This window comes from Dysidea avara, chromosome 13, assembly GCF_963678975.1.
Source record: "Dysidea avara chromosome 13, odDysAvar1.4, whole genome shotgun sequence".
Lineage (NCBI taxonomy): Eukaryota > Metazoa > Porifera > Demospongiae > Dictyoceratida > Dysideidae > Dysidea > Dysidea avara.
This window is the reverse complement of record NC_089284.1, coordinates 2,109,550-2,136,649: the sequence shown is the minus strand read 5'-3', so window position 1 is coordinate 2,136,649 and position 27,100 is coordinate 2,109,550. Positions and strand designations below refer to the sequence as shown.

Here is a 27,100-nt window from a genome sequence, read left to right as displayed (position 1 = left end):
TCCCCAGGTTGGCCAGAACTCCATCAAGGACTCTAAAGACCACTGGGTCTGTTTTAAATCTACAACCAACTAGCTCCACAGACACTATCTACACTTGAAAATTATATCAGTTGTTTCTTTGTCATCAACTGGTGACCAAATTAAAAGAGGGGGGCTTACATTATCATACAGTATGGTACAGTAGTAGTAACTATATATTAGGGATCATGAGGGTTTGCACTTTCTCACATATTGACCAGAAACCAGCCTCACAATACCTTCACGGTACAATGCAAGTAATGGTTAAGTATATATAACCACGCCCAAAAATGCCTTCAGTACCACCTGAAATGTTTAGGTTGCTACCAAAAAAATTCAGAATAATTTTCTACTGCTTGACATATGTACCTATCAATATTATCTCCCCCCCGGCACTTAACTTTTTTTAAAATCTAATTCTCCACCCATGGGGGCATGACTAGTGGTCGAATCCCCACATAGCATGGCTACAATACACTTTAGGAAACAAGCTAATTCTTACTTAGCTTGCAAGTTAAACCAGATGCCGAAAACTCAAATGTCCCACTAGTGGGGCAGAATTTCAGATCAAAATCCTCCATCACTTCAGCCCAACAGGTACCTTTTGGCATACCACAGTACGTACAATATCCTCCTTTGTGTCCCATTTATCTTTGCTGACAATGCAAGGTGTTGATTTGTGGTAGCTAGTGCCTTAATGTTTGTAACAGAATTCATTTTTATTTTTCGTAGTGGCTAAGTTGATTTCAGAGGCACTTTTAAAGTGTTCTTCATTTGTAACACTCTGCAATGGGCTGAACAGACTGCAAACTTCAATTCCATTTAAAAAGTTGATAATGTGTATGCACACTAGAGATGCAATGATACAGTGTTTAGACGTAATGTATTGCCTCTGGTGTATCACGATACAGCGATATATTGTGCAATACAAAGTGGAGTCTAAGCAATGGTTTTTGTTTTTTAAGAGAAATAAGTGAGCTAATTTTTTTTGAGAAGCATTACATACTCCACAATGTACAATAATTTGATTGTCAGCCATGTTAACAAGCCACGATATGTCGATATATCACAATATGTTGATACATCATGATATGCGATATATCGATACGGTTTGACTTTGTATCGATACAGCAATATTGTCTTAAAACGATACGATACGCGATATATCGATATATTGTTACATTTCTAATTCACACACAAGATCTAATTTTTTCATTTCATGTAACAAGTTGCTAACATTGGGAAATCTTGGTCCTGGTGTCAGCAACTTGTTTCATGAAACAAAATATTTTAAATCTTGAGTGTGCATAAATGCACATGTCATGTAATTTTTAAACAGAAATAAAATCTGTAGTAGCTGAAAACGAAGTGTAATGTCCAGTTGGGGTATACGCTCACATCAAGTCTGGTTCCATTCTTTCCTTTGACAAGGTACATGCAGATTCACTAGTTCACAAATACAGAAAAGTAAACTAAGATTTTTCAGTTTGATTAGGGATAATAGCAAAGAAAAGAAGGAAGATTGCCTACACCTGCAGATATGCCAATGGACATTCAATCCCTATGTTATTAGGGATCATAACAAAAAAAAAAAAGTAATGAAACAAAGTTGCTATGATCCCAAATTGAACTTAAAATTCCTACTGTTAGTATGTCCCAAACATAGGAGGCCACCTCATAATCAAGGCGGTCACATAGATGGCCCTATTAGTAAGGTTTCACTGTATGTTGATTTGTATATACAAATTGACAGAATTGACATTTTAATTGGCTACACCATTCAGTTTTCGTATGTCACATGTAACAGCTTTTCACATTGAAAGAAATGGAAACTCTTGAAGTCTTCTTATCATATAGTTGGTCCCACTCCTTCGTAATGAGTCAAATCCTTTGTCAACTTTTAGTGCTAATTAGGGCCATTGAGTAAAACTACTAGACACATGGTGCTACACAATGTTTGAGCATTTGAAAATAAAACCTTTGACATTACTTTTACCAGCTGCTCTTTAAAAATTTCCCCTTTAAATATATTAACCCAATATATGGTCATAAGCAAAGCATTGGAGTCAAGACAAAATAACGATGATGATATTGAAGGATTTAATTTAGCAGATATACCCAATTCCACCAATTTGCAAAATTACATCCTCATCAATTAAACTGTATAATTTATGCATATATACACATCTATCTAACTGATCAATATTTATACCATCTCACTTCGTTAAATTATATTTCTTTAGTGCTGTGAGGACTTCTCCAATACATTTAGGATTCTACATTATGTTTTATGAAAGAGAATAGCCCCTAAAAATCAACTGCTTACCTGACCTTTACATGGTGTGGAAGACAAATAGTTTGCAGTCTGTAACAAGTATGCAAGGCTGACAAGTAGACATACAACCGCCATCACCAAACCTGGTATACAACAGTGGCTAGGTTTTGTGCCTTTCCCAATGCAGGGCCTTTCTTCTTCTTCATATGCTCCTGGTGTTCCAGTAGTTTTTCATAAACCTTGAATGGTCAAAACTGTACGTAGCAGTCATTAGAAAGTGGATTTGCAAACCATACCTCATAATTTGATAGAAGAGCAACATTCTTGTTTATCCTGAAAAGATATTTTGCGTTACTTCACTACACAGTAACACAACTACGACTACTCACACTTCCATCTTACAACCCACAATCGAAAGTTGGTAAGTATATCAACTCGGTATGCCAGATTACCAGGATTACAGTTGGACGTTTTCTGGTTAGCGTATTTTTGCGAATACCACGAGAAAATACTAAGCTGAGAGTCTGTTTTCTATGGCGACGGTACAAATACATAGACACTGCGCTACCTGCATCTCGCGATACTGTAAAGTTCCAGATTGTCCTATGGTGGACTGTGATCATGGATGTGGAACCGTGGCACATCAGTGTAAGATGGAGGATCACGAGGAAATGTGTATGAGCAAAACTGTCCCTTGCATCAACGCACATTACGGCTGTGAGACGCTACTAGCACGATACAAGATGAAGACACATTTGGCGCACTGTCCCGCCAGCGTTGTTCACTGCAAGTTCACGTGGGAGCGAGTTGATCGTAATATTATTGACGATCGTGTTGAGAGCGACAGGAGTGAGGGTGTGAAGTTTGCAGAAGATTTCCTTGCTAGTGATGTAGAGCGAGCTGAAAGCAAACTGGAATCTGAAGAAAAGACCAAAGAATTAAGCATGATGCTACAACCCAGTGCACCTCACCACCTATTGATCGGTGCACCCTACCATCGATCCTACCCACACAGGAGACAAGGTGGAGTCACAATGATGTCTCTTTCTCCATCTTTCTGTTGCTTCTATATGACTGTAGAGTCAACTGATCGTGAACAGTTGCACATGCTGATAAGATGTAATGAGACTGTGAGGCGTGATGAATTTGAAGATCATTACAAGACCCAACACAACATCATACACGGTGGCCTATATGGTTGGTTGGTACACCATTGTCCGTTGTACGAGTACGGCTGTAATTTCAGTATTTCCCGGCTATTACCATCTCCACAATATTTTGAACTTGTTTACAATAAATGTTCACACGCGTTTGCTGTCAGAGAAACTAAGTCATTAGTTGTGGACTCTGAAAATTCAGAAGCAGTTCAGGGTTGGTATGCAGCAAGGCTACAACAGCAAAGAGAACTAGCAGCTTATGGTTACAGTGATGTACCTGTTGATCCACTTAGTCAATTACCCACTGAAGTTTTACATATGGTTATCAGCTTCCTCGACTCCAGTGGTCTCTTCTGCTTATCAATGACCAGTCGATTCTTGAGAGAAACTTGTTACAATGCAGTTAAGGGTAATATGGTGCAGTTGCTATGGCAGAAGAAGGAGAAAGATGTAGCCAAGGTAGTTATACCTCCTGGTCTATCCTATGATAATGCTAAGCTAGCATAAAATGCTCTGAGTTTTGAATAGAATATACTGTATTATAAATATTAGTAAAATACTAGGTGGCTTAAACATACTCAAGGTATTACTACGTGTGTAGATCTAGTAACTATATATTTTATGCCCATGTAATCTAACTTTTTATACTGAGTGCACAAATGTAGGTATAGAAAAAAAACAGTCTTATATAAATGCAGCGGTTCTTACTATCTACCAAAAATGGCTGTAGACTCTGCAGCCATTCTTATTATGCAAGCAGCCTTGTGTGTAGCCGCAGATGAGCTATATTTCAGTGCTTCAGTAGAGTATACAGTGAGACATGTAGCTAAACCACTGTATGATTACCATAGTAAATACAAAATTCGCAAAACTTCCCTGTCTACTGTACTCTAATTTATAGAGCAGTATAATGCAGTGTTTCAATAAAACAAGCAGGTACAGCCATCAGCTGTCTTTCTCAACCTGCCAAGTTAGATATATGTATATATTAACCATGGGAAATTTGCCATTTTGTCATCAAGCTGTATTAGTTACTACTTATGTTATATTCAGACCACACTTGATGAAATTGGTGAGTTCAAAGATGTTATTGCTGATCAGCTGGCCCAGAAACAAAGAGAAGCTGATGAAGTCATGAAAGATATTACTGCAACAATGCAAGTATGTGTATTAGTCAGTCCGTAATTATGATATGATTTATTTATGCATTTGTGTTAAATTAAGCTAGCCCAGTGACACTTAACATATTATATCTGAACTTATCTAGCAAATCAGTGAGCAAAAGATTGAAGTTGAAAAGGTGATACGGCAGCAGTGTAAAGAAAGGGCTAGACTGGATGAGACAGAACAAGCTATTGATACTGAACTATCCAGCATAGAGCCATTGGTGAAGGAGGCTAAAGAAGCTGTAGGCAACATTAAGAAGGAGGCACTGTCTGAATTAAGGACATTACCTATGCCACCTGGTGTAATTAGAAATATCTTGGGGGCTGTTTTGAAACTGATGGGTACTTCTGATACTTCTTGGAACAAAATGAGAAGGTAAGGTGTGTAATGTATATTAGTGCTGAAACGATTATTCGGTTATTTGACTAATCGGTCAGCAAGACACTATTCGATTCGTTAACACACTATTTGAATAATCGTTAGCACTTTGTACACTGTATTTAGATGGAAGAGCCAGCCTTGAAACTTAAGATTGTGAATGAAGTTGTGTTTTTATGCTGTAAAAATTCTATTTTAGAAAAGATAGAAATAGCTCTTAGGCTTTACCATACAAGATTACAGTACTCATTCAATAGAAGTATAAGACCACTCCAAATAAATTCTCTGTTTCCCATCCTGGACTCAAGCATATTCGCATGCGGGCGGGCGGTCCATTTCCATTATTTCACTATAAGATTGGCAGCTCTTTCAAGCCAGTATTTGCCTGGCACAACCATAAAAGCTGCATAAAAGCATGCTTAAGCTTGTTCCTTCCTTTTTAAATTGCAAAAAATAACACAAACGTGAAGTTTGTGCTGACTTGATAGCACTGCTGACACGTGAGCTTTACTGAGCCTGTCAGTATGCAAGAATAACCAGGAAATAATAGAAGAATACGGAATAATGGAATATTTAGAGCTGACAGTAACCAGATGTGGGCGGCGGACGGGAAACAGAGAATTTATTTGGAGTGGCCTAAGCTTAAAGAATAATCGAATATTCGGTAGTTTTGTTCACAACTATTCGAATAGTAAAAATTGCTATTCGTTTCAGCACTAATGTATATAGTGGAAGTAGGACTACTGATGATAGATAAAGACAATGATAAATTTTGAATGTTTCTTTTTCTCTGTGATCCCTTTTATGTTTTCTGTTGCTTTAGCTTTTTGGCAAAGCGAACCATGCAAGAGGAGATCATGTCATTTGATGCCCACAAAATCACTCCAGAAATTCGCTGCACCATTCAAGAGCTGTTAGACAAGAATATGAGATCTTTTGATCCTGCTGTGAGTTCATATCATGTTGGATTGCATTGTACTGCACACACATGCACCCACAATACATACATGTAATCTGGTACATAATTCAAGGATTTGTGTCTGTCTATATTCTGTGTTTTACTTTCAACTTCTATGGTATTTTTTCACACTTAATGAGTTATAAATCTATGAATAGTCTATTAGCAAACAGTCAATTAGAGCAGTCAGTGATTTTCTGTTATGGAGTACATATTTTACAACTTGGCCCGGACCAGATTATAGTATCTTGCTGTGGCACTGGGTATGGAAGACTCGGTTGATGGACCATACTGTGCATCCCAGAAATAGTCTGTATTTATGTGTGTACAGTAATAGAGCCATACACTTAGACAAGGGACATACACTTTTGCATGTGCATGCGTGCACATACAACACACACTTGTCTTGTCTTGACATGACTCGTACTGGTCACATGATCCTCCACTGCAACGGAGGAAACAGGAACTTGTAGTCATACTGGTGGATTGCAGATGGACTTTCAGACCCCCATCACTCTTCATCCATTGTTGCACTGAACAGTTCCATGCTGTTCAGAGATCAGTTCATTTTAAGTCATCATAAAAGAGAATCTGAATGTGTTTGCAAATGTATGACATAATCAGACAAAAAAAAGACATAATACATGCAGTCTACTGTACTCTGTGGTGAATGCAATGTAGTGCACATACATCAGTATCCACTGAACACATGCACACACAAGCTTTTGTACATGTGCCAAGTATAAATAGCCAGATGGTTAACAGTGGAGCTACTTAGTTACTAGTATTCCTTTTTGTTTTACTACTGTAGGTAGCCAAACGCACTAGTGCAGCAGCTGCTCCATTGGCAACTTGGGTAAAGGCTAATATGATGTACTCTTCAGTGCTGGAAAAAATTGCTCCACTTGAACAAGAGCTAGTGTCTATATCTGAGTAAGTACAATCCATACTAGATTATAACCTTTGCACAAAAACCTAATTATGGTACAACCCTAAATATCACATATGTATCTTGGATCAGGAAGCTTGTTTTATTTTAAATATAAACTTTTAGCTTTTGTGAATTAGCAGAGTATTATGGTAGCAAGAGTTCATAATATTATTAACTCTTGGTGGTAGCTACAATAATAATGAAACATTTTTGCCAATTTGAGTTTGCATCTGAACTGAGATGAAAGAGATACTAGAAGTTGTGAGAGGAGCTCAAAAGTAGAAACGTATTTTGCTAAAGTGCATCAGTAGCTAGTGGGGTATGCTCCTTAGGAATTTTTTACTGTTGGATCAGTTTTAAAGCATTTTTAATGCTAAAACACCGGATTACTTCATTAGAATATGTGTTGACTGCTCTATTAGAATATCGAAATCTTTGTAAGCAAAAAAAGTTGGGGGAAGGGAGTCAAGCCCCCTTCTGCTGCCTCTGCTGAAATGTTGTACTTTGTACAAGATGTGTGGTGTCGTGCCAATCTTAGTGCAACTACCATTTTTTCAAGCCTCTTATATTGTCTTAACCTAGCTGTACTAATTTTGCTATTGCAACTGGTGCTGGCTACTGACAAACCAATTCTTTCCAGGTAAAATGAAAATTTACACAATTGTTGAGTCACACGTGAATTGTATAGACATGGCAGTGTGCTTACAACCATCACACTGTGTATACTAGTGGGCTATCACATCTAGAATGAAACCACCCAACATTACTGGGAGAAGCAGTGTTGCAAAGGTTGCACAATTATCACTGTATACCGTATGCATACAAATTTTCAAGGGATGCATTTTTGCGGATTTCGCAGTTGTTGAGCTGTCCACGACTTTTCATGGAAGTTAAGATTATCAAAACTATCCCTATGCTAAATAGCAGATTGCCTGAGTGAAAAAAATGAGTAGCTATTTCACGAAAATCAAACCATGAAAATCTTGAAATTCGTTGACCCATGAAAATTACATAACTTGAAATTTTATATGTACATATACGGTATTATGTAAACTCACAAACATGAAAAAACAATGTTTTTAGACTATGATTATGATTAGATACTGAAAGATGGTTTAGGTGAACATTCAGGAGGAGGGTTAGACCCACAAAAGAAACTAAATCTAAATTGAGTAGTTACTATAAAAGTTGCTTTGTTGATTTAATCTGGGAGGCTTTTTCACTCTTTGATGGTGTGGGGGAAGAAACTGTGCAGTTGTATTGGTTACAGGGGTGTCATATCTGGAAAAGTCTAGTTGGATCCACTGTATCAAAACAGTATGGTAGTACTGGTTAAGCAACGAGGATCAACTTTATGGAATAAGTCCATCTAACTTCAAATACAGCGTTAAAAACAAGAAAACACAGGTGGCCAGAATAGAATTTTTTAAAATCACTGAAACTCAAATTTTCGTCTGTCTGCCTGCGAGCCAATCTGCCTGCCTGACCACACTCGCAAGGGTGGAAGCCAAATGAAGCAGTGAACCGCCACCATTTTACACCACAATAACAAAGTTAACTCACCAGTGGCCAGGTAGTGGGATGTGCCTTTTGGAGTTCCTACAAGTGTGTGTCCACTGCGCCTTGTCTTTCCTTCTTTGTTCTTTTTGCAATGAAACCATATTGTGGTGTTAATTTTCTTTATAAACACTTTCCTTGAGCAGCATGTTTGGATTCCGCAAACTTATTTAGTGCTTATGCTCTGTAAATATCTGTAACTTCACGATTTGAGGTTCATTGCCACCCCTATTAGTGCAATCTTAGTTGATTAATAACAATCAAGCACCAAGACCACACTTCTTAACATTTTATCACAATGACACGCCCCACTATTATTGGCCCAGCTGTATTCATAACGCCAGCACAATGAAAATATGAAATAGTGACACACCCTCTGGTAGATGAAAGGGTGACTGTAATACAGCAGTCACCCTAATCACATGTGCTTGTATATAGCCGTATGCTATAACAAAAACCAAACAAACTAGTATATAAAATTATTGATTTAAAAGTAAAGTAGGGATACAAGCGATAAAATGTAGTGAAACAAGAGCATAGTTCAGTGGAAAAAAATCCCTACTTTGGCATAGAACAAAATGATTGTTGTAACACTAATGTATTTTCCCACCGAGCTATGTTGTTGCTGTATTCATCTCTTTTTTCACTGCTTTTATTGCTTGGATCCCTACTTTATTTCTAAATTAATAATTTTAATATACTAGTTAATTACTGTTATTCATTTATGTGTTGAAATCATGAAGTGAAGGAGTACTAGCTATTTATTGGTAGGCGATTTCGTAGAATAATTGATCTCAGGTAAAAAATAAATAAGCATCAGCAATAACAAATGCACTAATGTTACTTCTGTCAATGTACAGGGTGCAGTAATTTTCATAGCGTTTGATATACTCACAAGTTTAATTTTAGTGGATTAACTTACCACTGGGCAAGCAACTTTTAAATTTGCTATACAGTAATTTAGGTGACTTCCTTGTTGAAAAGCTTGTACTTCAGAATTCCATGTATATGTATATTTGAAAGTGCTCTGTAAGTACATAATTGAATACTCTCCAAAATAATAAAGTATATAGTTTTTACAAATGCCATACATTAAAATAAACACATAATACACATGTGTGAATTTTTGTTTGTCTATAGAAACCTTGAAGAGTCCGAGAATCATTTAGTTGAGTTAAGCAATCCACTTGAAGATTTGAGAAAGAAGCTGTATGAACTTAGAACAAGGTATTTTGTGAAATCTATTTGCCTGCAAGCCCTTGGGCTTTGTTAGGGCTTACAGTGCAGTTACTTTAACTGTATGAATCTCATGTACAGACAAGATGTACATTTCACAGTTGTTTACTTATCAATTCCAGATTTGAGCAGTGTACAGGAGAAGTAGCTAAGCTAAAGGATAATGAAACTAGTGGAAGCACCTTTATTGGAAAAATGCATCAAAGATATTCAGTACAAAGCAGATGGTGTTCTAGGCAGGTTTGTCACGAGCAATAGTGAAATATTTAAATAAATTTTGGCAAAGCTACTCATTTTACAGCCGTCACATTGTATCAGAAGACAGAGTGACATATTCTAAATTTCCCAGAATGAGAATTTCTAGTTTAAAATGGACTGTTAATTGTAGTATAGTAATAAGATTACTGTCCTTAGTAACATGTAGTTACACATATAGTTACATGCAGTTCCCAGAGATTGTAGCATGCAGAGTCTTTAAGGTAGTAGTATTACACAGTGGTGGCTGTTATGGGAATCAAGGACTAGCTTAATATTTGTGTCATGTGCATGTGGACTGAATATGCACATGACACAACATGTATGCACACACATGTATACATCACTGTGACTGTGCATACATTCCTGTTATCATGAGTATCAGTGTACTGTATGATTATACAGTTTAAAATAGTTTATTGTAGTCTGTCACTAAGACTTTATTTACATTTTACTGTGATGAAAGATTAAAGTAAAAATAGTGCTACGTTTGGCCATATGGAAGAATTTACGCAACGACAGTGCTACACTACCAGTGCTAAACCAACTTTTAGGGATAGTTGGAAAAGACGGATATGGTCGGACGCGGACACGGACATTTTCAAAATACATTTTTACATTTATACAACTGTTATTTTCATACCTAATGCTGTTCTGTACAGTAGTTTTTGCTTCCATCATCTTTGAATAGCGCTTATCCATTTATAAGTGCATGTGCGGAGGATAGCACGCTACAGAGTACCATTCATCATAATAATGTTGTACATACGCTATAGAAATCTAATGCATACTCACAGAGATTCAGCTGGCATGCCCTAACTTAGCCTTGCAAGCCAGGATCGTAGTAGGTATAAGCGCCTGTGCCTTATACTGAAAGCTGTGAGCTCCTGGATTTGGCCTGCGAGAGTAAGCTAGGATGGATCTCTACAGCTACATAACTAATTTAGATTTTGTACAAAAGTAAATGGTCCATAACACTTGTAGTAGTGTGTAGCCAATCCTCTGTACATGTGCTTATAGATAGATAAGCATTTCGCAAAGATCATGTCTGGACCTAGAAGCAAAGGCTACTACTGTACAGAACAACATTAGGTATGAAAAATTATTTGCTGTATAGATGCAAAAGCGTTTTTGAAAATGTCCGTATCTGTGTCCATGTCTGTTCAAATCCACCTTTTCCAACTACCCAACCGTTAGGATCAGTCTGGCTAGTCATGTGATCAATCATGCTGTTTGAGTGTGGTTGCTTTTATAATACTCCTTACATGATTGTTCTGCATAACTGTACTGTGTTTGCCCCAATTATCCGGTTTATGACTCATACAGTACAGTTATGTAGCTAATTGGTACTGTATGGAAAATACAGTACATGGCAGCACTTTGATCCTCTCACAACGTACAATATGTATTAGTTAAGCACTAGCTGCTGCAAGTACTATATATAAAATATACATAAAAGAGTGCGTAAGAGACAAATATACTGTAGCATGAGGCAAAGCTGAGTGCAATATTTTGTCTCAAAACCACTCAATTTTTCATATAGCACAAGCAAGGCAGTGCTTTAACTGGTTTAAATAATTTCCGAGCTCAAGCTGGGGTTAAACAAAAGCAAGTGTGAAACTATTCGGGACTCACTAAGCAGCCTTTAGTGAACAGTTAATTGTCCTTTTGTCATTAGGTTGGGCACTATGTGACTAATTTCTTCTGCCTACACACAGTGCTATAACTACCTTACTGTGGTCATGCACCAATACTGTTCACTGAAAATTGAAGTGGCTTGGGCACTTGAGATGAACGCTCCGAACATAAAAAGACCAGGAATTGGAAGTATGCATGCATGGGTCTTATGGTTCCAACTGATTTTTATTGTTGTAACATACATTTGTATTGTGGCAATTGTTAAGCTACTTTTCTTTTCAGATGTGTATGTAAGTGAATTTTTTCAGGTGTGGAGTTACTCAAGGAGCACTCAAGTCTCCTTTGACTGGAAACTCACCAACCATGATGGTGCAATGAACAAGCATATACAACAATGTCTTCATGCCCGGGTACAACGTTATGATGAAACTCAACTTTGGCGGTGTTTTCCAGATGGCAAAGGAGACTGTGAATTTATACGAATTCCAGCATCATCAGTATCTTTTAACAAGTGATGTCTGTGATGGTCATTCCTATATGTTTATTTACATAGATTTTCTCCTGTATTTTATGATATGTATCTATTAGATAACACATACATTAATATTGACAAGTTACATTATCATTAGCTATAACGAGAATGCGTGTTCATAGCATGTTGCTCTATATGACCCAGATTCTGAAGACTTTTCCAAGTTGGTATTAAGTTGCAGCAAAGGCTTAACAGCTTACTAAGACACATTAAATCATGATGTTCAAAAGTGTGTTCATAGACATACTAACCTGGGGTTAGTATGATAGTATATCTATGGTGTGTTGCAGGTAGTATACAATGATGTAAACCAAGGTCAGGGAATTGAAGGAACTAGAGCTATAGTTATGGCCAAAACTCAAAGGATACATCTAAGTGAAAGTGACTTTGGAATTTACCAATGGACTATTTTGTATATGGTGGTGAGCATGGCTGGTATAAGTCTGGTTGAAATAGATATTGGCACAGCAACCAGCCGTAACACGTACTGAACCAGCTAGACTATTTCACTACTGAGCTATATGTTATAGCAGTCACAATAGCATGAAAGGAATAAAATGCTAATAGTCTATAACAGATTTTGAGAGAAATTAAGTCTATAACAGATTTTGAGAGAAATTAAGCCCACAAACTAAGCAGTGCCATGTATGAACGTATGTAACTATGTATGCTCATACTACTGTATAGCCTAAATATTTCGAGAGGAAAATTTTGCACTGATTTTGTGGTTTTGGAGGTTACCAGCAAAAATTTTATCCTTGAAATATTTAGACCTCCATAATATAGTCTAATACATTTTTGGGAGTGTTTGAAACTTTCATTTTTAGCTACATTGTTCAACCTTGAAAATTTTGCCCCTCTAATATATAGTGAGGTAGCTTAGCAAAATTATTGTTACAGGGTGGATAAAAGCACCATTTTTTTTTGTAAACAGTGTACTTATCAATATTAGAATAGTTCTGTGGACTATTAGCCCATGCTTTTAAAAACATGACTAATCATCAGATACCAGTGTATAAAACAAACTGGTTGAGTCCTCTGTATTTTTTCATCTATTAGGTGAGTACATGACATATATCACTTGTACTTGGGATTTGCTGATATATACACCAAGCTTTTGGTATATATCTGTGTAACTATTACATAAACCCTATACGGCCTGGATTTCCATATAATATTATGTGACTTATTGGGTGGAAAAGTGCTAATTTCTTGCAATGGTTGTAAGTTTGGGGGTTGCTTCCAGATGCTAGACTTATATACTACCTGAAACTTAAACTTGATAGAGTATTTCAATGTTTTGTCAAACTTTGAAATTGTGTGTGTGTGTGTGCGTGCGTGCGTGCGTGTGTGTGTGTGAGGCAGCATAGCATTGGCCTGGTAATCAAAAGTTTCCATGTTTGATGCCTGGTTATGCCAATTTGGTGTTGTTCTTTCCTTGAGCAAGAAACTTTACTCATATTGCTAAGTCTATCCAACTGCATATTGGGGACCTGGTGGCCTGGTGTCATCTGGGAAAGCAAATGCCCAGCTGTCCTTGTCTCGCTTAAGGGTCGTTGTGGAACTTCAGGTTCCATGACCTCTCTGGACGGTCTTCCTGCAGATTACTAGCCCTGGGAGGATTTGCCTGCACAAGGCTCAAGTGCCTGAATGGTGCACAGGCATCCCAAAAATAGCTGTTTCACATGGCAACCGTAGGCTTTGCTTTGTGTGTGTACGTGTGTGGGGAATGGGAGGGGGGGAGGGATGGTTCCATCCTATAGCTAACTGTTCTATTAAAGAATTTCAGTTTTAATACCTATGCACCACCTCTCACTGATTCTAAGAAGAGCTTCTCCTTGCTCTTTACATGGCATGCTTATGCTTGAAATATAGTTACACTTGTAGCTTCTATACTAGCTTCCTAGATAATTTAAAGAGGGATACTAAATCCTCCCCTGCATATATGATCCTCTTGATTATACTTGCTGCATGTACTACAATACCTTAGCATTGAATAAAGAAAAAAAAGGATTGTAGTGCATACTCTAATAGAATGTGACCTCTCTAGATTCTAAGACTTCTACCCTCTCTGTGTGCCCCTGCATGGATGTGCATATATCTATATAATATTGCTACACATACATTAGTTTGTATAGTGCATGGTAAAACTTAATTCAACATCACTAAAGTCAACATTCATATATTACATTAATAGTGTTGTGACAGTAGTAGTAGTAGCTTGGTCTGATGCCTGCGCTTTAAATTGTATAGGGATGCCATCGGTTATTAGGAGTAATATTAGTGTGTAATATGAAGCAGCACTGTAGTACTTGAGTCATCTGTTGCAAAAGTTCTGGTTTACACACTGATTTATCTCACTCACACACAACACACACACCTAGCTAGCCATGCTATTTGACTATAAGATTCAAGGAATGGCTCATGTGCTGAGATGACATTAACTATAGTGTCATGCCAAAAGTGAGAAATCATTGATGAAGAATATAAGCTGACTTCATGTATGCACACTTTCAAATACTACATGGTTTTGTCAATGAACTGTGTGTTGGTTTTTGTTCTTCTGGAGCATTGTAGAGATACACAACACAATCATGAAAATTAGTGGTAGCATGCAGTGATGGAAGTTGCCTGCAAATGACAACTAGTCACAGGCAATACAGAGGCTTGCTGAACAGCAAGGATCACATGGCATGTTCATTTTGTCCTTATATAGAACATAGTTGTGAAATATATACATATGCAAAGTCTATTGCACATACAAAAACTGTGTTAACTTATATATCTCCTGGTAAGTTGTCAACATCCAATCTTATGTTAGCTGGGTGGGCATACAATGCCATGGTTGTATATTGCCATAGGGTGGTACTTTTGCATGAGGACACTGTTGCAAATGTTTCTTCATTTCACTACCACTGTCAGTGAACTGCCAGTCGTGGGGAACTTGAACATTACAGGAGTACTTCCATACCTGAAATCACAAGTACATGATAGCAGCTGCAGATCATTATTGAGGACCTTTAATGTAAAGTGGAGAGGATGCATGGGAATTGTCTATTTTATGGACTACCAGATGTATAGCCACTAAACCATCATTGGCATGCACCATTACAACTGAAGGCTCATCATGATCCATCATGTAAATGTCTAGTTTTGTTGCTGATTTTCTATGTGCTTGGTTATGGAATGGCCCTAAGTTACATTTTTTGCATGGTCCTAGAAATTAGTGCTGAAACGAATAGCAATTTTTACTATTCGAATAGTTGTGAACAATCAACCGAATATTCAATTATTCTTTAAGCTTATACTTCCATTGAATAAATACTGAAACCTTTTGTTAGGGAGCAAGGTAAATCCTAAGAGCTATTTCTATCTTTTCTAAAATAGAATTTTTTACAGCGTAGATACATCACTTCATTCACAATCTTAAGTTTCAAGCTGGCTTTTCCGTGTACAAAGTGCTAAAGATTATTCGAATAGTGTGTTAACGAATCAAATAGTGTCATGCTGACCGAATAGTCAAATAACTGAATAATCGTTTCAGCACTACTAGAAATGCTCACTAGTAAAGCATATATAGCTAGAAAGGAAAAAAATAGGAATTTTCAGTCTGTAGGGATCATAGCCATAAAAAGTAGTGAAACAAGGGAGGCCGCCTATACCTGTAGATATACTAGTGGACATCTAATCCCTATACCGATGACTGAATTAGGGATTATATTTGTCCACTAGTATATCTTCAGGTGTAGGCAACCTCCCTGATGCCTTCAGACAAGCGTAACTCAATAATGGCTAAGGCTATGGCATGATTTATTCACTGAAAGGTGTCACTTCAGCCTGACAGGTGCTATACCGCAGTACTTACCATGCAGCATCCCCTTTGTCCTCCTTTGTGTCCCAATTCTTTTGTTAACGTTGATTTGCAGTATATAGCACATGATGGTTTCCCTATGGTTGACCAACACATTATAATGGTGACCTGCATTTTCCATAGTGACTGCAGAGGCACTTCTCGTACTGCTCTTTATTTGTAATGCTGTGTAATGGAACATAGCTGGAAAATGAAGTATACTGGCAGCTTCACTTTGTAGCAATTAATGATTGGGGCATGCACTCAGACATGAATTAATTTAATCAAGCATTTCTTCTGATGTGGCATGCACAAGTTTACTAGTATATAAAAATAGCAAGAAAAAATAAGGAACTTTAAGTTTGATTATTGATCTTAATTAGAAATAAAAGCAGTGAGGTCAATAGATATACTAGTGAACATTAAACTCTAATTTATCCATGGCCTGAAAATGTCTACTAGTATATCTACAGGTCTAGGTGGCCTTACTTGTATATGTATTATAATCTATTCCCATGTAACTAGTTTAGCACTGATGTACAAGAAATTTTGAAGTACAAAGGTATGCTGCAATTTAAGAAATATTACACACAATCAAAATTACATTCACAGAAGAGTCTTAATGTGTCAAAATCTACTAAAGGAAATATTCATAACACTAATATTGTGACACCCTAATAAGGCAGTCACCCTAATACAACAGTCAGATAAATTGTCACAACTAGAGCAGTCATAACCCACAAGTATTAATTTTATTGCTGCTCAAGCTTCAGCTCTAAGTTATTTTTTTGCAATGATCAACTAAATATCAACAGTCTTATTTTTATAATCCCTACTTGATTGGAAAATATTTTATAATATACTTGTGGTGCACTATCATGAATACTTGATGCCTGTCAACTTACAATGGTTGAAATGTCATTACGACATTCCTAAGATGAAAATGCATTACAGTTTATACATTGTACATCAATGCACATGATAGTATGCCTGTATTGTGGTCAAGGAAAGCCAATGCATCCCTGACAAATGAGTGTGTATTATACAGAAACCAAGAATACATGTGTAGTTGTTGCTTTATATCCTTAGCTAGTATATATTCTCAGCACTTTTTAAATCACAAAGGCTTGTGCTTTGATGATTAACCTATCTGCAGCCTGAATTTCTGTAAAAAGTTTACTCCATAGGCGTGACAAAAGATTGCACTTTTAATTTTGTTAAAATCATTTGTAACTTGGCACTACTTCTACCAATCCATGCACAAATTGGAAGATGATGTTTATAGCTACCATCCAAATTTGTAAAGAATCCAATAAAGCTTGTGCAATTATAAAATTTTTTGTAAGTGTTGCAAAAAAGAAACTTAGTTGAAGAATAAGAAAGGAAAAATAGGACAGACTTTGAAGTGTGTATCTTGAAGACAGCTGGATTGATCTAGCTATGGAAATGTCTCATCCTAAAGGAGAAAAAATAAGCTATTTCTGTTTAGCCACTACCAAGATGTGCAACAAAATTCATCTATGCTGCCTAAGTGGTGTAACAACTAATTGTACTATTGCCGACTGCTCTATTAAAATATCTTAATCACATGCTGTAGTTACATTAATACCATACCTGTTTCACTGCCCATACAAAAGTCTCAATAGTAGCCGGCAGTGAAATTTATCCTGTATTTCACTGGTAGCAGTGAAAAAGTTGTAATTGCAATTTCATTGGCTAGAATTTATGTTAACAATGTAGCGCCAATTAGTGTTGACGCGTGCTTAGTACATAGTGACAAATTACGTATACATAGCAACGCTAATGCATAGCATGCATATATGTAGCGAGTATGGTATTAACTGGGAATAGCATGGGTATAGCGGTGAAATTTGGGATAAATACCACTCTTGTTGCATTGAAATGCAACACTCGTGGTATTTGTCCCAATTTTCACTGCTACCCATGCTATTACTAGTACATATAGCTATTTAAAAAAAATTCAAAAGGAAGTAGGGGTTGATATACACGCTACAAAAAGTAAGGAAACAAGCTCAAAAATGTTACAGCTGAAATGAGAAATGATCCAGCAGTAAAAAGTAAGGAAACAAGATTAGATGACTACTTGCTAAAATGAGACACACTTTAATGCCTACTTTTGGCTAGCATCTTGAAATGAGACCATCAAATTTGCCAAAAGTAGGGATTAAAGTATGTCTCATTTTAGCAAGTAGTCGTCTAATCTTGTTTCCTTACTTTTACTGCTGGATCATTTCTCATTTCAGCTGTAACATTTTGAGTTTGTTTCCTTACTTTTTGTAGCGTGTACGTATATCAACCCCTACTTCCTTTTGAAATTTTTAAAATAGCTAGTTTGTTTACTTTTTTTGTCTAATACTCTTTTTGTTTTCCACATAGTATAAATATCACTTGAAGCAGCTATCTATTACCTTCTTATGCAATAAGCGCCTCTAAAAATAATTATTGTCTTGTTTTAAAGCTATTACAGCAACTGTTTAAGGCTTCAGTTGCATTTCTAATGGCCTAAATGTTGATGATTTTATAGTAAAACAATGCTGGAGAGTCCACCAATATTATTAGAGTGGAACCCTCGCTTTTAGAAGTCTGGATCCCAAAGTAGATCCGCCCCTCAAAGACATTATTAGCTAGTTACCTCACCAAAAGACAACTACTCAGCGTTAACAAATGCTAGAGACAACTCCTTGGGTACTACACCCGTTCACCCTCATCTTAGGTACTACACCCGTTCACCCTCATCTTACGCACACGTATTCACACTTCGTTAAAATTATGTGTTTGGGGTTGTGGCGTGTGCCGCAACTATTAAGCACCGCAATTATTAATTATCCTTCGAGAAGTTGATGAAAGCAAATAGCATGGTGCAGTGGACAGAACGTAATCGGAACAACAGATTCGTGAATCCGACATCATTACCTTAACTGTCTGAAATTTCTGGAGCCGTACACCTAGCGCTACCGGGTCTTACAGCAGGCAGGCTGGCAGACGAAATGTAGGTGAATTTTGAAATTTTTAAAACTCACTGTACATCGAAACATTCGACTTTTCGCTTCGTTTACCCAAGGTACAGCATCATTATAACAGTACTAATGCATTCCAGATGGTTTTTTTCGGGTAAAATTTATTGCAAGGCCATTTTTTGAGGTGCGAAAATCCATGAAGCCATATGATTTTTTACCAACCCTTACTATACAGTACTATCGTACTGTATGATAATGTTTGTTAATATTTTTGTAGTACTCCAGGAAATAACATGAAGTTACAAAATTTAATTTTTAAGTCACCTAAAGTCTAGCAGTTCTTCTGTTTACCTGTAGAAAGATAAAAAAAAGACAGACAAAAGCCAGCCTCGAAGCTCTCTCTACAGTCTGTTCACGTTCACCTGAACTGCTATATTAATATAGTAACATTAATTTTAGCATGGATGATTCAGGTGCGCAAACATTTTGCAACATAAAAGCATACTTGTTCCAGTTACTTGCATTCATCAAACTGCTGTTTAGCATGGTTCCTAATTCAAGGGGCTAATCATAAGATTGGTGTTCTTAATCCTACCACGTTGGAATGAATTTCTAGTGTTCATATGCAACAAGTTACCAGCTAAATAAATATGTGAACTATGACCGGTATATCCACTTCGTAAAAATTAAAGCCACGAAAAAGGGAGTCATAAACAGCAAGTTGATATAATAGTCATATAGGGATTAAACGTCCATTATAGTATAGCTGCAGGTGTAGGTGACCTCTCTTGTTCCATGTTATTTATTTACTTTTACAATTGTTTGTTTACTTTTTGTCTATAATTTTGTGACTGGTGCATGAACCACCATATACTGCATCAAAGGAAAGAATGGCACCAGACTTATTTATAAATTATGAAGGAACATCCTTTGAAAAGCAAATTGGCAATTCTGTTTTGATTTCAGCTATATTCTTCCTGATATACAGCAATTGTAAATGAACAGTATAAGTGATAGCCGCCTATAAGCACAAAAAGCCATTACCACACTACCCATGAATCGACACCTACATGGTGTAGTAGAAGAAGAAAGGATCACAAAAAGCAAAAAGGCACAACTTAGTTATAGTAACCTGTCAGAAACATATCAAGTCATGTTTAGGGTTGATTGCACCTAACTAATATTGCCAATTGCTACGAAGGAAAGGTGAGGATACAATAAAGTGCAAATGTTTGTGATCCTTACTATACAGTACTACTGTACTCTATGATGCTGTGTATACTTAAATGCCAGACCCTTTCCTAGATCCAAGACAAAGCAACATCTTAGAACAGTCTGTGCATAGATAGATAGCATTCTGTACAAGATCTGGAATGCTCATGGTTGACGCATAAATGGATTCTAACGACATAATGACCTGCACAATAGATAATAAGGGAAGCAGGGCATGCATAGCTAGGATGTAAAACTGCTGGACAGAAATGAACATTAAAATGGTTTAAAATTTAACAGGTTTCAGGCAGGATTTCTGAAAGAGGGTTCAAGTGTGACATGGTAGGTGATCACTGCAGAGCAGGGGTTTGGTGGTGCATCCAGTTGCTGACAATGCTTTGATGCATGAAATACCTATGTCCTCCTTAGCATCCATTTTCTTCCTCTACTACCATGTAGGTGTTGTTGATTCATGGGTAGTAATATTTCATCTCTCCTAATTTGCTGTACATGTGAATATGCATATTCTCACTGACAAAGTTACATCTCAACTTCTTTTATATAGTAGCTAAACATATCACATTAATTCTAGATATTGAAATAATTGTCACAGTTATATCCATTCATTATGTATGCTTGGTTTGCACAGTACTTCACTGCTTAACAAATGGTGACATGCCAATATCCTATAGGCCTGTGGCTGGACTAATATAGAATATTGTGCTTCTTAGGCCAGGGACTAAGTCTAGTAGGTACACAATGCACATGCAAGTCGCTAACTATGCATGTATAGGAACTCTGTGAATACATATGCAGGAAGTTTCTGCAGTAAACTTTCCAGAGGGTAGTAGCTATATATTGAGCCAGACACTTCAAGTTTCATGATTTTATGTTTCATAAACCCAGCATTATCCCGGCCCTTACCGCAAATCGACATCATGGGTTGTGAGCATAAAGAAATGGGGTACAAAGGAGAACAAAGGTAATTCCATGATGTGTGCATTGTATGTACTGCGGTATGCCAAAAGGCACGTCTCGGGACAAAGTGATGTCAAACAGTGAAAAATCAAGGTCATAGCCTTAGCCGTTATCAAGTTTACACTTGCCTGAAGGCATCGCAGGCAGGTATCGCAGGCAGGCAGGCATTGCAGGCAGGCAGGCAGGCATCGCAGGCAGGCAGGCAGGCATCGCAGGCAGGCAGGCAGGCAGGCAGGCAGGCAGGCATCGCAGGCAGGCAGGCAGGCATCGCAGGCAGGCAGGCATCGCAGGCAGGCAGGCAGGCATCGCAGGCAGGCATCGCAGGCAGGCATCGCAGGCAGGCAGGCAGGCATCGCAGGCAGGCAGGCAGGCATCGCAGGCAGGCAGGCAGGCATCGCAGGCAGGCAGGCAGGCAGGCATCGCAGGCAGGCAGGCAGGCATCGCAGGCAGGCAGGCAGGCAGGCATCGCAGGCAGGCAGGCATCGCAGGCAGGCAGGCAGGCAGGCAGGCAGGCAGGCAGGCAGGCAGGCAGGCAGGCAGGCAGGCAGGCAGGCAGGCAGGCAGGCAGGCAGGCAGGCAGGCAGGCAGGCAGGCAGGCAGGCAGGCAGGCAGGCAGGCAGGCAGGCAGGCAGGCAGGCAGGCAGGCAGGCAGGCAGGCAGGCAGGCAGGCAGGCAGGCAGGCAGGCAGGCAGGCAGGCAGGCAGGCATCAGTAGAAAATTACACTGAATACAAAAAAAAAATAAAACTTTCATGACAATCTATTGGAAGCATTTAGGGTCGTACTAAAGGCACTTTTGACCTAACTACCTAACCAATACTGCCAAGTTGTTAGAATGGAATTGTGAAGCTGGTTTTAGGGTGACTTTTTTGGCCAGAAAAACCCCAACCTCCATGATCCCTAATATACAGTACTACCATACTGTATATTAGTACTGTACTGTACCGTATGTATGATTGACAAATACAAATAACACAGATTGAAAACTTATAACATCTGAAAATATCATACAGTATGGTAGTACTGTATAGTAGGGATGATGATGATTTGCAGTTTTCTGCCATTAAATATCACTCAAAAGCCAGCCTTACCTTTCCTTCATGATGAAATATGCCTTCAGAATGAGTCAAACTGCTTCTGATGAGTTGTTACACAATTTTAAGAGTTTTGCATTTTCTACTGACTAAATGATGCCTTCAGCCAAACATAATTCACCAAAAAAAAAAAGGTCACTACCTGCTGACAATATAGTATTATGTTTATGACTACACACATAGCTTGTTACACTGCTCCTCTAGAGAATACTATGACTGCTCTATTAGAGTATCTCGATCTTGACTGCTCTATTAAAGTATCTCAAATTATTGATGCTATTGAGCTAGGCTCTCAATGACAGCTTAATTATAGCCCATTGTGTCAGATCATGGGGCTAGGTCCCCCATGATCTTTTTGAGAGGGGCTACAGCCCCCTTCTCTGCCTCTCCTGGCTACAATACATGCATTGTGGACTTACCTTTGTCCTCCTTTGTATCCCAAACATTTCTTTCTCTTTTACGTGTTGATTTGTGGGTATGGCTTCTATTGATGGCTATTAGAGAATACTTTTCATAGTGAGTAGATTGATTCATATCTTATAACGCCCTTCATTTGTAATACTGCGAGCAGACAAAGCTAGGAACAAAGCAGAATAGCCCCATTGCATTTCAGTAATTGATAACACATTTTGTTGTGCAATGCTATTCTTTCTTTCACCAGTCATAAATTATGAAAAAAGTAAACAAATTAAAGAAAAAATTAGAAATTTACATTTGAGTAGGGACAATAGAAATAAAAAGCCATGAAACAAGGGAGATTGCCTGTGGTACCTGCAGCTATATACTAGTGGACAAATGATTTCTTTCTATCATGGGTGGCGGAAGGGGGACTAGGGGGTTAGTCTCCCCCCTCAGAATGATATCATGCTGAAATTGTCCTTCTTGGAGTGGGGCTGAAACCGTGATATACTCTAATAGAATGCTCAAATACCTTAATAGAGCATTCAAGGCCTTCATAAAATGTGTTCCTAAAAGTACCGTATATTGGGTTAATTTCAAAGGGGAAATTTTCAAAGAGCAGCTGCTAAAATAAATTTCAAATGTTTAAATTTTGAATGTTCTACCGTCGTACATAGCACCACTAAAAATATTTTCATACACGCGTGGCAGCTAAATTAAGTGCAGATGGCAACCACATGTAGTGGTACAATTGAAATTGAAACAGTCGTTAAGGGTTATTGTATTTATAAAGAAATATGGATAGCTGCACTTGGGGAATTTTGGTTTTGCCAATGGTCTTCATGATCAATTTGGCATGGGAGTGGCTGCCAGTTGCAGCATTATAAAGAAAGTGAAGTTTTTCACCAGGTATGTAAAAGAGATATCTATTGATTTTCTACCTGGGATGATAAGCAATTTGTGTTAGTAGATACTGTAGAATTCATCTGACCTAGCACAAGGCAACTTTATATTTGAAGAGTTAAATTTTTGTAGAAGCGATGTTCTTCGAATAATCTGAAAATTAACTCCTTTGAAAATAACCCATTATACGGTAGTAAAAAAATTAAATGAAAATAAAAATGCTTGCATCAGGAATCGAACCAGGTACCTCTTATTACTTTGAGAGTTGGTGTCTTACTACTGTACCAAGTGTTTCCAGGTGTCTAAAGACTGTTTGTACTGCTTATAAATGCTATATGTTCCTGATTAACTCATAGCCTGTTTTAAATACTTTTGACTAAAAGTTGTGTTTTAGTAATGCTTCAAATTGTACCTATAAAATTACTCTAAATTAATTTTGGTGATCTTTGAGTGTAAAAGCTAAAATAGCTATAGCTTTTGGGGGTCTTCATCTCCCCAGACCCCCTGCTGCCAGAGATTCTATACTCTGGCCAGCCCCCTCTGACATCAACTACTTCCTCCGCTACTGATTTCTACTCTATGCAGTCATATTACTGTCATGACTTAAGATAGAGTTGCAGGTGTATTGGCAACCTCCCTTGTTTCAATTCAAGTTTTATTTTTATGTATTTAATTTTCTTTATACTCGTGAACAATTAAATATGTCTACCCTTCTTTCCCCTTTCATAGAAGCTTCCTGTTAGCTATCATAGGCGTAGCAACCCAAGAGCCCCCCTAATGATTTTCTGCTGTTAGTATTGAAATACTCTAATGGAACAATGTGTACAAATTGATTATCCATGTGACAAACATATGTTTTGCTGAAATCTGAGGATAAACATGAATGAACATGCAGATAGTGCCACATATGGTTGGCATACACAATGCAAGCTACACACAAGCACACTGGCATGCACGTGCAGTTGTACAGTCAGTTGTTCTAATGGAGCAATCATTATGTAAAATTTCCTTCAGAATTGATCTCAGAAGGCTAAATCCGCATGTTGACTGTGCTTGATAACCATCTAAACAGAGCCCCCTTATCTAAAAATAGTTTGCTACGCCTATAGCTATGGATCTCTCTATATGACTGTTCTATTAGGGTATATTTCATTACTTGGTGCATGTACCCTATGAACTTTATTATTACACTGCACTGTTTTACCTTCAGCATGTAGCTACATATCATGCATGCTAATCACTTAGAGACTGCAAACCCACTACTACTAGTACAAGTACACAGAAAAACTTGGAATTTTCAACTAGAGTAGGACACATCGATAAAAAGTACTGAAACAAGCTCAATATTAAATCACAGTAAAACAAGAAGTGTTATATCCCTACTGTGCATTATGGTATCTTGAGCACACTAGGGATATAACACTTCTTATTATTTTACTGTGATTTAATATCGTCCACTACTCCAGCTTGTTTTATCGATGTGTTATGGTTCCTACTCTAGTTGAAAATTCCAAATTTTTCTGTGTACTTGTTTGTTAACTTTTTGTAAATAAATTATTTATGACTGGTGGACCCACACATCCCGCAAAATGGCACCGTACACCCCGATTATTGTCTGAAAAGTGAAGTATCCATTATGCTTCGTTGTCAGCTATGTTCAACCTGTTATGCAGCATTTCGAATCAAAAACTGTTCGAAAAGCACCTCTGCATACCAAAAGAAAGAAATGGTGCCGCGCGCCCCAGTTATATCAATTATCATCTGAAAAAAGTGAAGTATCCATTACGCTTCGTTGTTGGCTATTTTCAATCCGTTACATAGCAGTACGAATCAAGAACTGTTTGAAAAGCACCTCTGCTATCAAAATAGCCCCTATGACAAATATGGACAATTTCTGTTACGAAGGGAAGCCATCACATGCTATTGCCAAATTGACACTTTTCACTGTCAGCAAAGATGAATGGGACACAAAGGAGGACACTGGTAAGTCCATGAAGAATGCATTGTATGTACTGCGGTGTGCCAAAAGGCACCTCTCAGGCCAAAGCGATGCCGAACAGTGAAAAAATCAAGCCTGTAGCCTTAGCCATTATTGAGTTACACTTGTCTGGAGGCATCAGTCAGTCAGGCAGTCAGTAGAAAATAAAGTATCTTCAAAATTCTGTAGCAACTTGTTGAAAGTGTTTCGAGTCGATCTGAAAGCCTGTTTGCAGGGGCTTAGTTTTACCTAACCAATACTGCCTCATCGTTGTCAGGGAAAATTGAAGCTGGTGATGTTATTTCGTGCACCACGCCTACTCCTTTGTGGTCCCTACTATACACTACTATCGTAGTATATGATACAAACTCAAACAAGCATTGCAGGAAAACCCCTAGTTAGCATTCTTACCTTTGTTGACTCCTTCCACTTGCAATTTTGGTGCTCCCATGTCATCTCCACCATGTTGCCTTTGATCATGCTGTGACAAGCATTCCTTAAAAATCTACTTGTCAGTGATAAGCAAAACAGATCACCAGAGTCAAGATAACTCAATACAATGCATAGTAATTCGACAGGTAATAGGCCAAGTAAATCATAAGGCACACAATGACCATTATCTACTGGTTGCTGACCACTGTAGACTACCAGCGGCAAATCCTCTGCTACAACTCCAGTTATTGGCTTGACAGTAAAGACATGTGAACAGTTGTTGAATACAAATGAGCATTGCGGAGAAGGCAAAAACCGTGGAACACTGAAGTTGCAACCATACTCGTAGAATGGACAGTGATGCATCAGCCAGCCATATAATGCACTGTGCACTTTGATGTGCTGCATTTTGTAGTGCTGCTCGAACTCATCACGTCTCAAGGTTTTGTCACACTGCACCAAGACGCGTAGCTGCAGACGCTGAACAGACTTTGTGGTGATATAGAAACAACACGCTGATGGTGTCGCAGAACTAACAAATGTCAATTTAGCTTCCGTTTGGAAACGATCTCCGTAAGAACAATATCGAGCATAAGGCTCCTCAGGGAAGGCCATATACGATGAACTGGGTTCTATCATTGTACTAAACACTTTGGAGCATAGTTCCTCCTTGGACTCCTCTGATTCCAAATTGTTGACAATATGTTCCAAGTTGCTTTGGAGAAATTTCTCTACAAAATTTTCTCCACTGTTGTCGTGGGTTGTCAAGGGGTGGGTCCCGTGGTGCGGCGGGACGCCGTTGACACTAGTATTCAAAATGTTGCGATCAACATGCTCCCACGTAAATTTGCACCGAACGACAGAGGCGGGGCAATGTGCTAAATGTGACTTAATCTTGTATCGTGGCAGCAACTCCTCACATCCGTAATGCACATTTATGCAAGTAACTATTCTGTTCGGGCACAACTCCCCGTGATCCTGCAGCTTGCACTGATGAGTAACTGCTCCACATCCATACTCACAATCCACCAAAGTGCATTCTGAAAACTTACAGTGCCGCCATACGCAATTAACACAGTGTCGATGAATTTCCACCATTGCAAGTAAACAGACATGCCCCTTTCGCAGGCCTGATTGGCTGACCGAATACCGCGATTGTTTACATTTTAGGCTGG

At 38.1% G+C, this 27,100-nt stretch overlaps 3 protein-coding genes across 5 annotated transcripts in view; 1 reads left to right on the top strand and 2 right to left on the bottom strand.

Moving 5' to 3' along the window:
- The window catches only part of LOC136243017 (DNA-directed RNA polymerase III subunit RPC9-like), a 3,231-nt gene extending 436 nt beyond the window's left edge, over positions 1-2,795 (bottom strand). Inside the window, exons 1-5 of the mRNA XM_066034538.1 lie at positions 2,683-2,795; positions 2,590-2,626; positions 2,437-2,532; positions 2,345-2,383; positions 2,239-2,294 (exon numbers count right to left, since the gene is read on the bottom strand). Coding sequence (XP_065890610.1) covers positions 2,239-2,294; positions 2,345-2,383; positions 2,437-2,532; positions 2,590-2,626; positions 2,683-2,690 — 236 coding nt within the window. The 5' untranslated portion in view covers positions 2,691-2,795. The remainder of the gene's footprint in view (positions 1-2,238; positions 2,295-2,344; positions 2,384-2,436; positions 2,533-2,589; positions 2,627-2,682) is intronic.
- On the top strand, positions 2,665-12,187 carry LOC136243008 (dynein heavy chain, cytoplasmic-like). Its single transcript, XM_066034528.1, has 8 exons — positions 2,665-3,909; positions 4,504-4,611; positions 4,718-4,992; positions 5,819-5,942; positions 6,765-6,886; positions 9,582-9,668; positions 9,800-9,917; positions 11,879-12,187. Exons 1-8 carry the CDS (start codon positions 2,827-2,829, stop codon positions 12,083-12,085), a joined length of 2,124 nt encoding a protein of 707 aa, XP_065890600.1. The 5' UTR covers positions 2,665-2,826; the 3' UTR covers positions 12,086-12,187.
- LOC136243011 (F-box only protein 40-like) lies at positions 5,959-27,100 on the bottom strand. 3 transcript variants are annotated; one of them, XR_010694710.1, is made up of 3 exons: positions 25,905-27,100; positions 6,318-6,544; positions 5,960-6,264 (listed from the first exon to the last, which is right to left on the bottom strand). XR_010694710.1 is itself a non-coding variant. In XM_066034533.1 (2 exons), the coding sequence occupies exons 1-2, from the start codon at positions 27,021-27,023 to the stop codon at positions 6,518-6,520; spliced, it is 1,146 nt and encodes a 381-aa protein (XP_065890605.1). In that variant the 5' UTR covers positions 27,024-27,100; the 3' UTR covers positions 5,959-6,517. The 3 variants fall into 3 exon arrangements, 2 of the variants coding, with proteins under 2 accessions (XP_065890605.1, XP_065890604.1); XM_066034533.1 differs by having other exon boundaries at positions 5,959-6,544; XM_066034532.1 differs by lacking the exons at positions 5,960-6,264; positions 6,318-6,544 and adding an exon at positions 14,799-15,073 and having other exon boundaries at positions 25,905-27,099.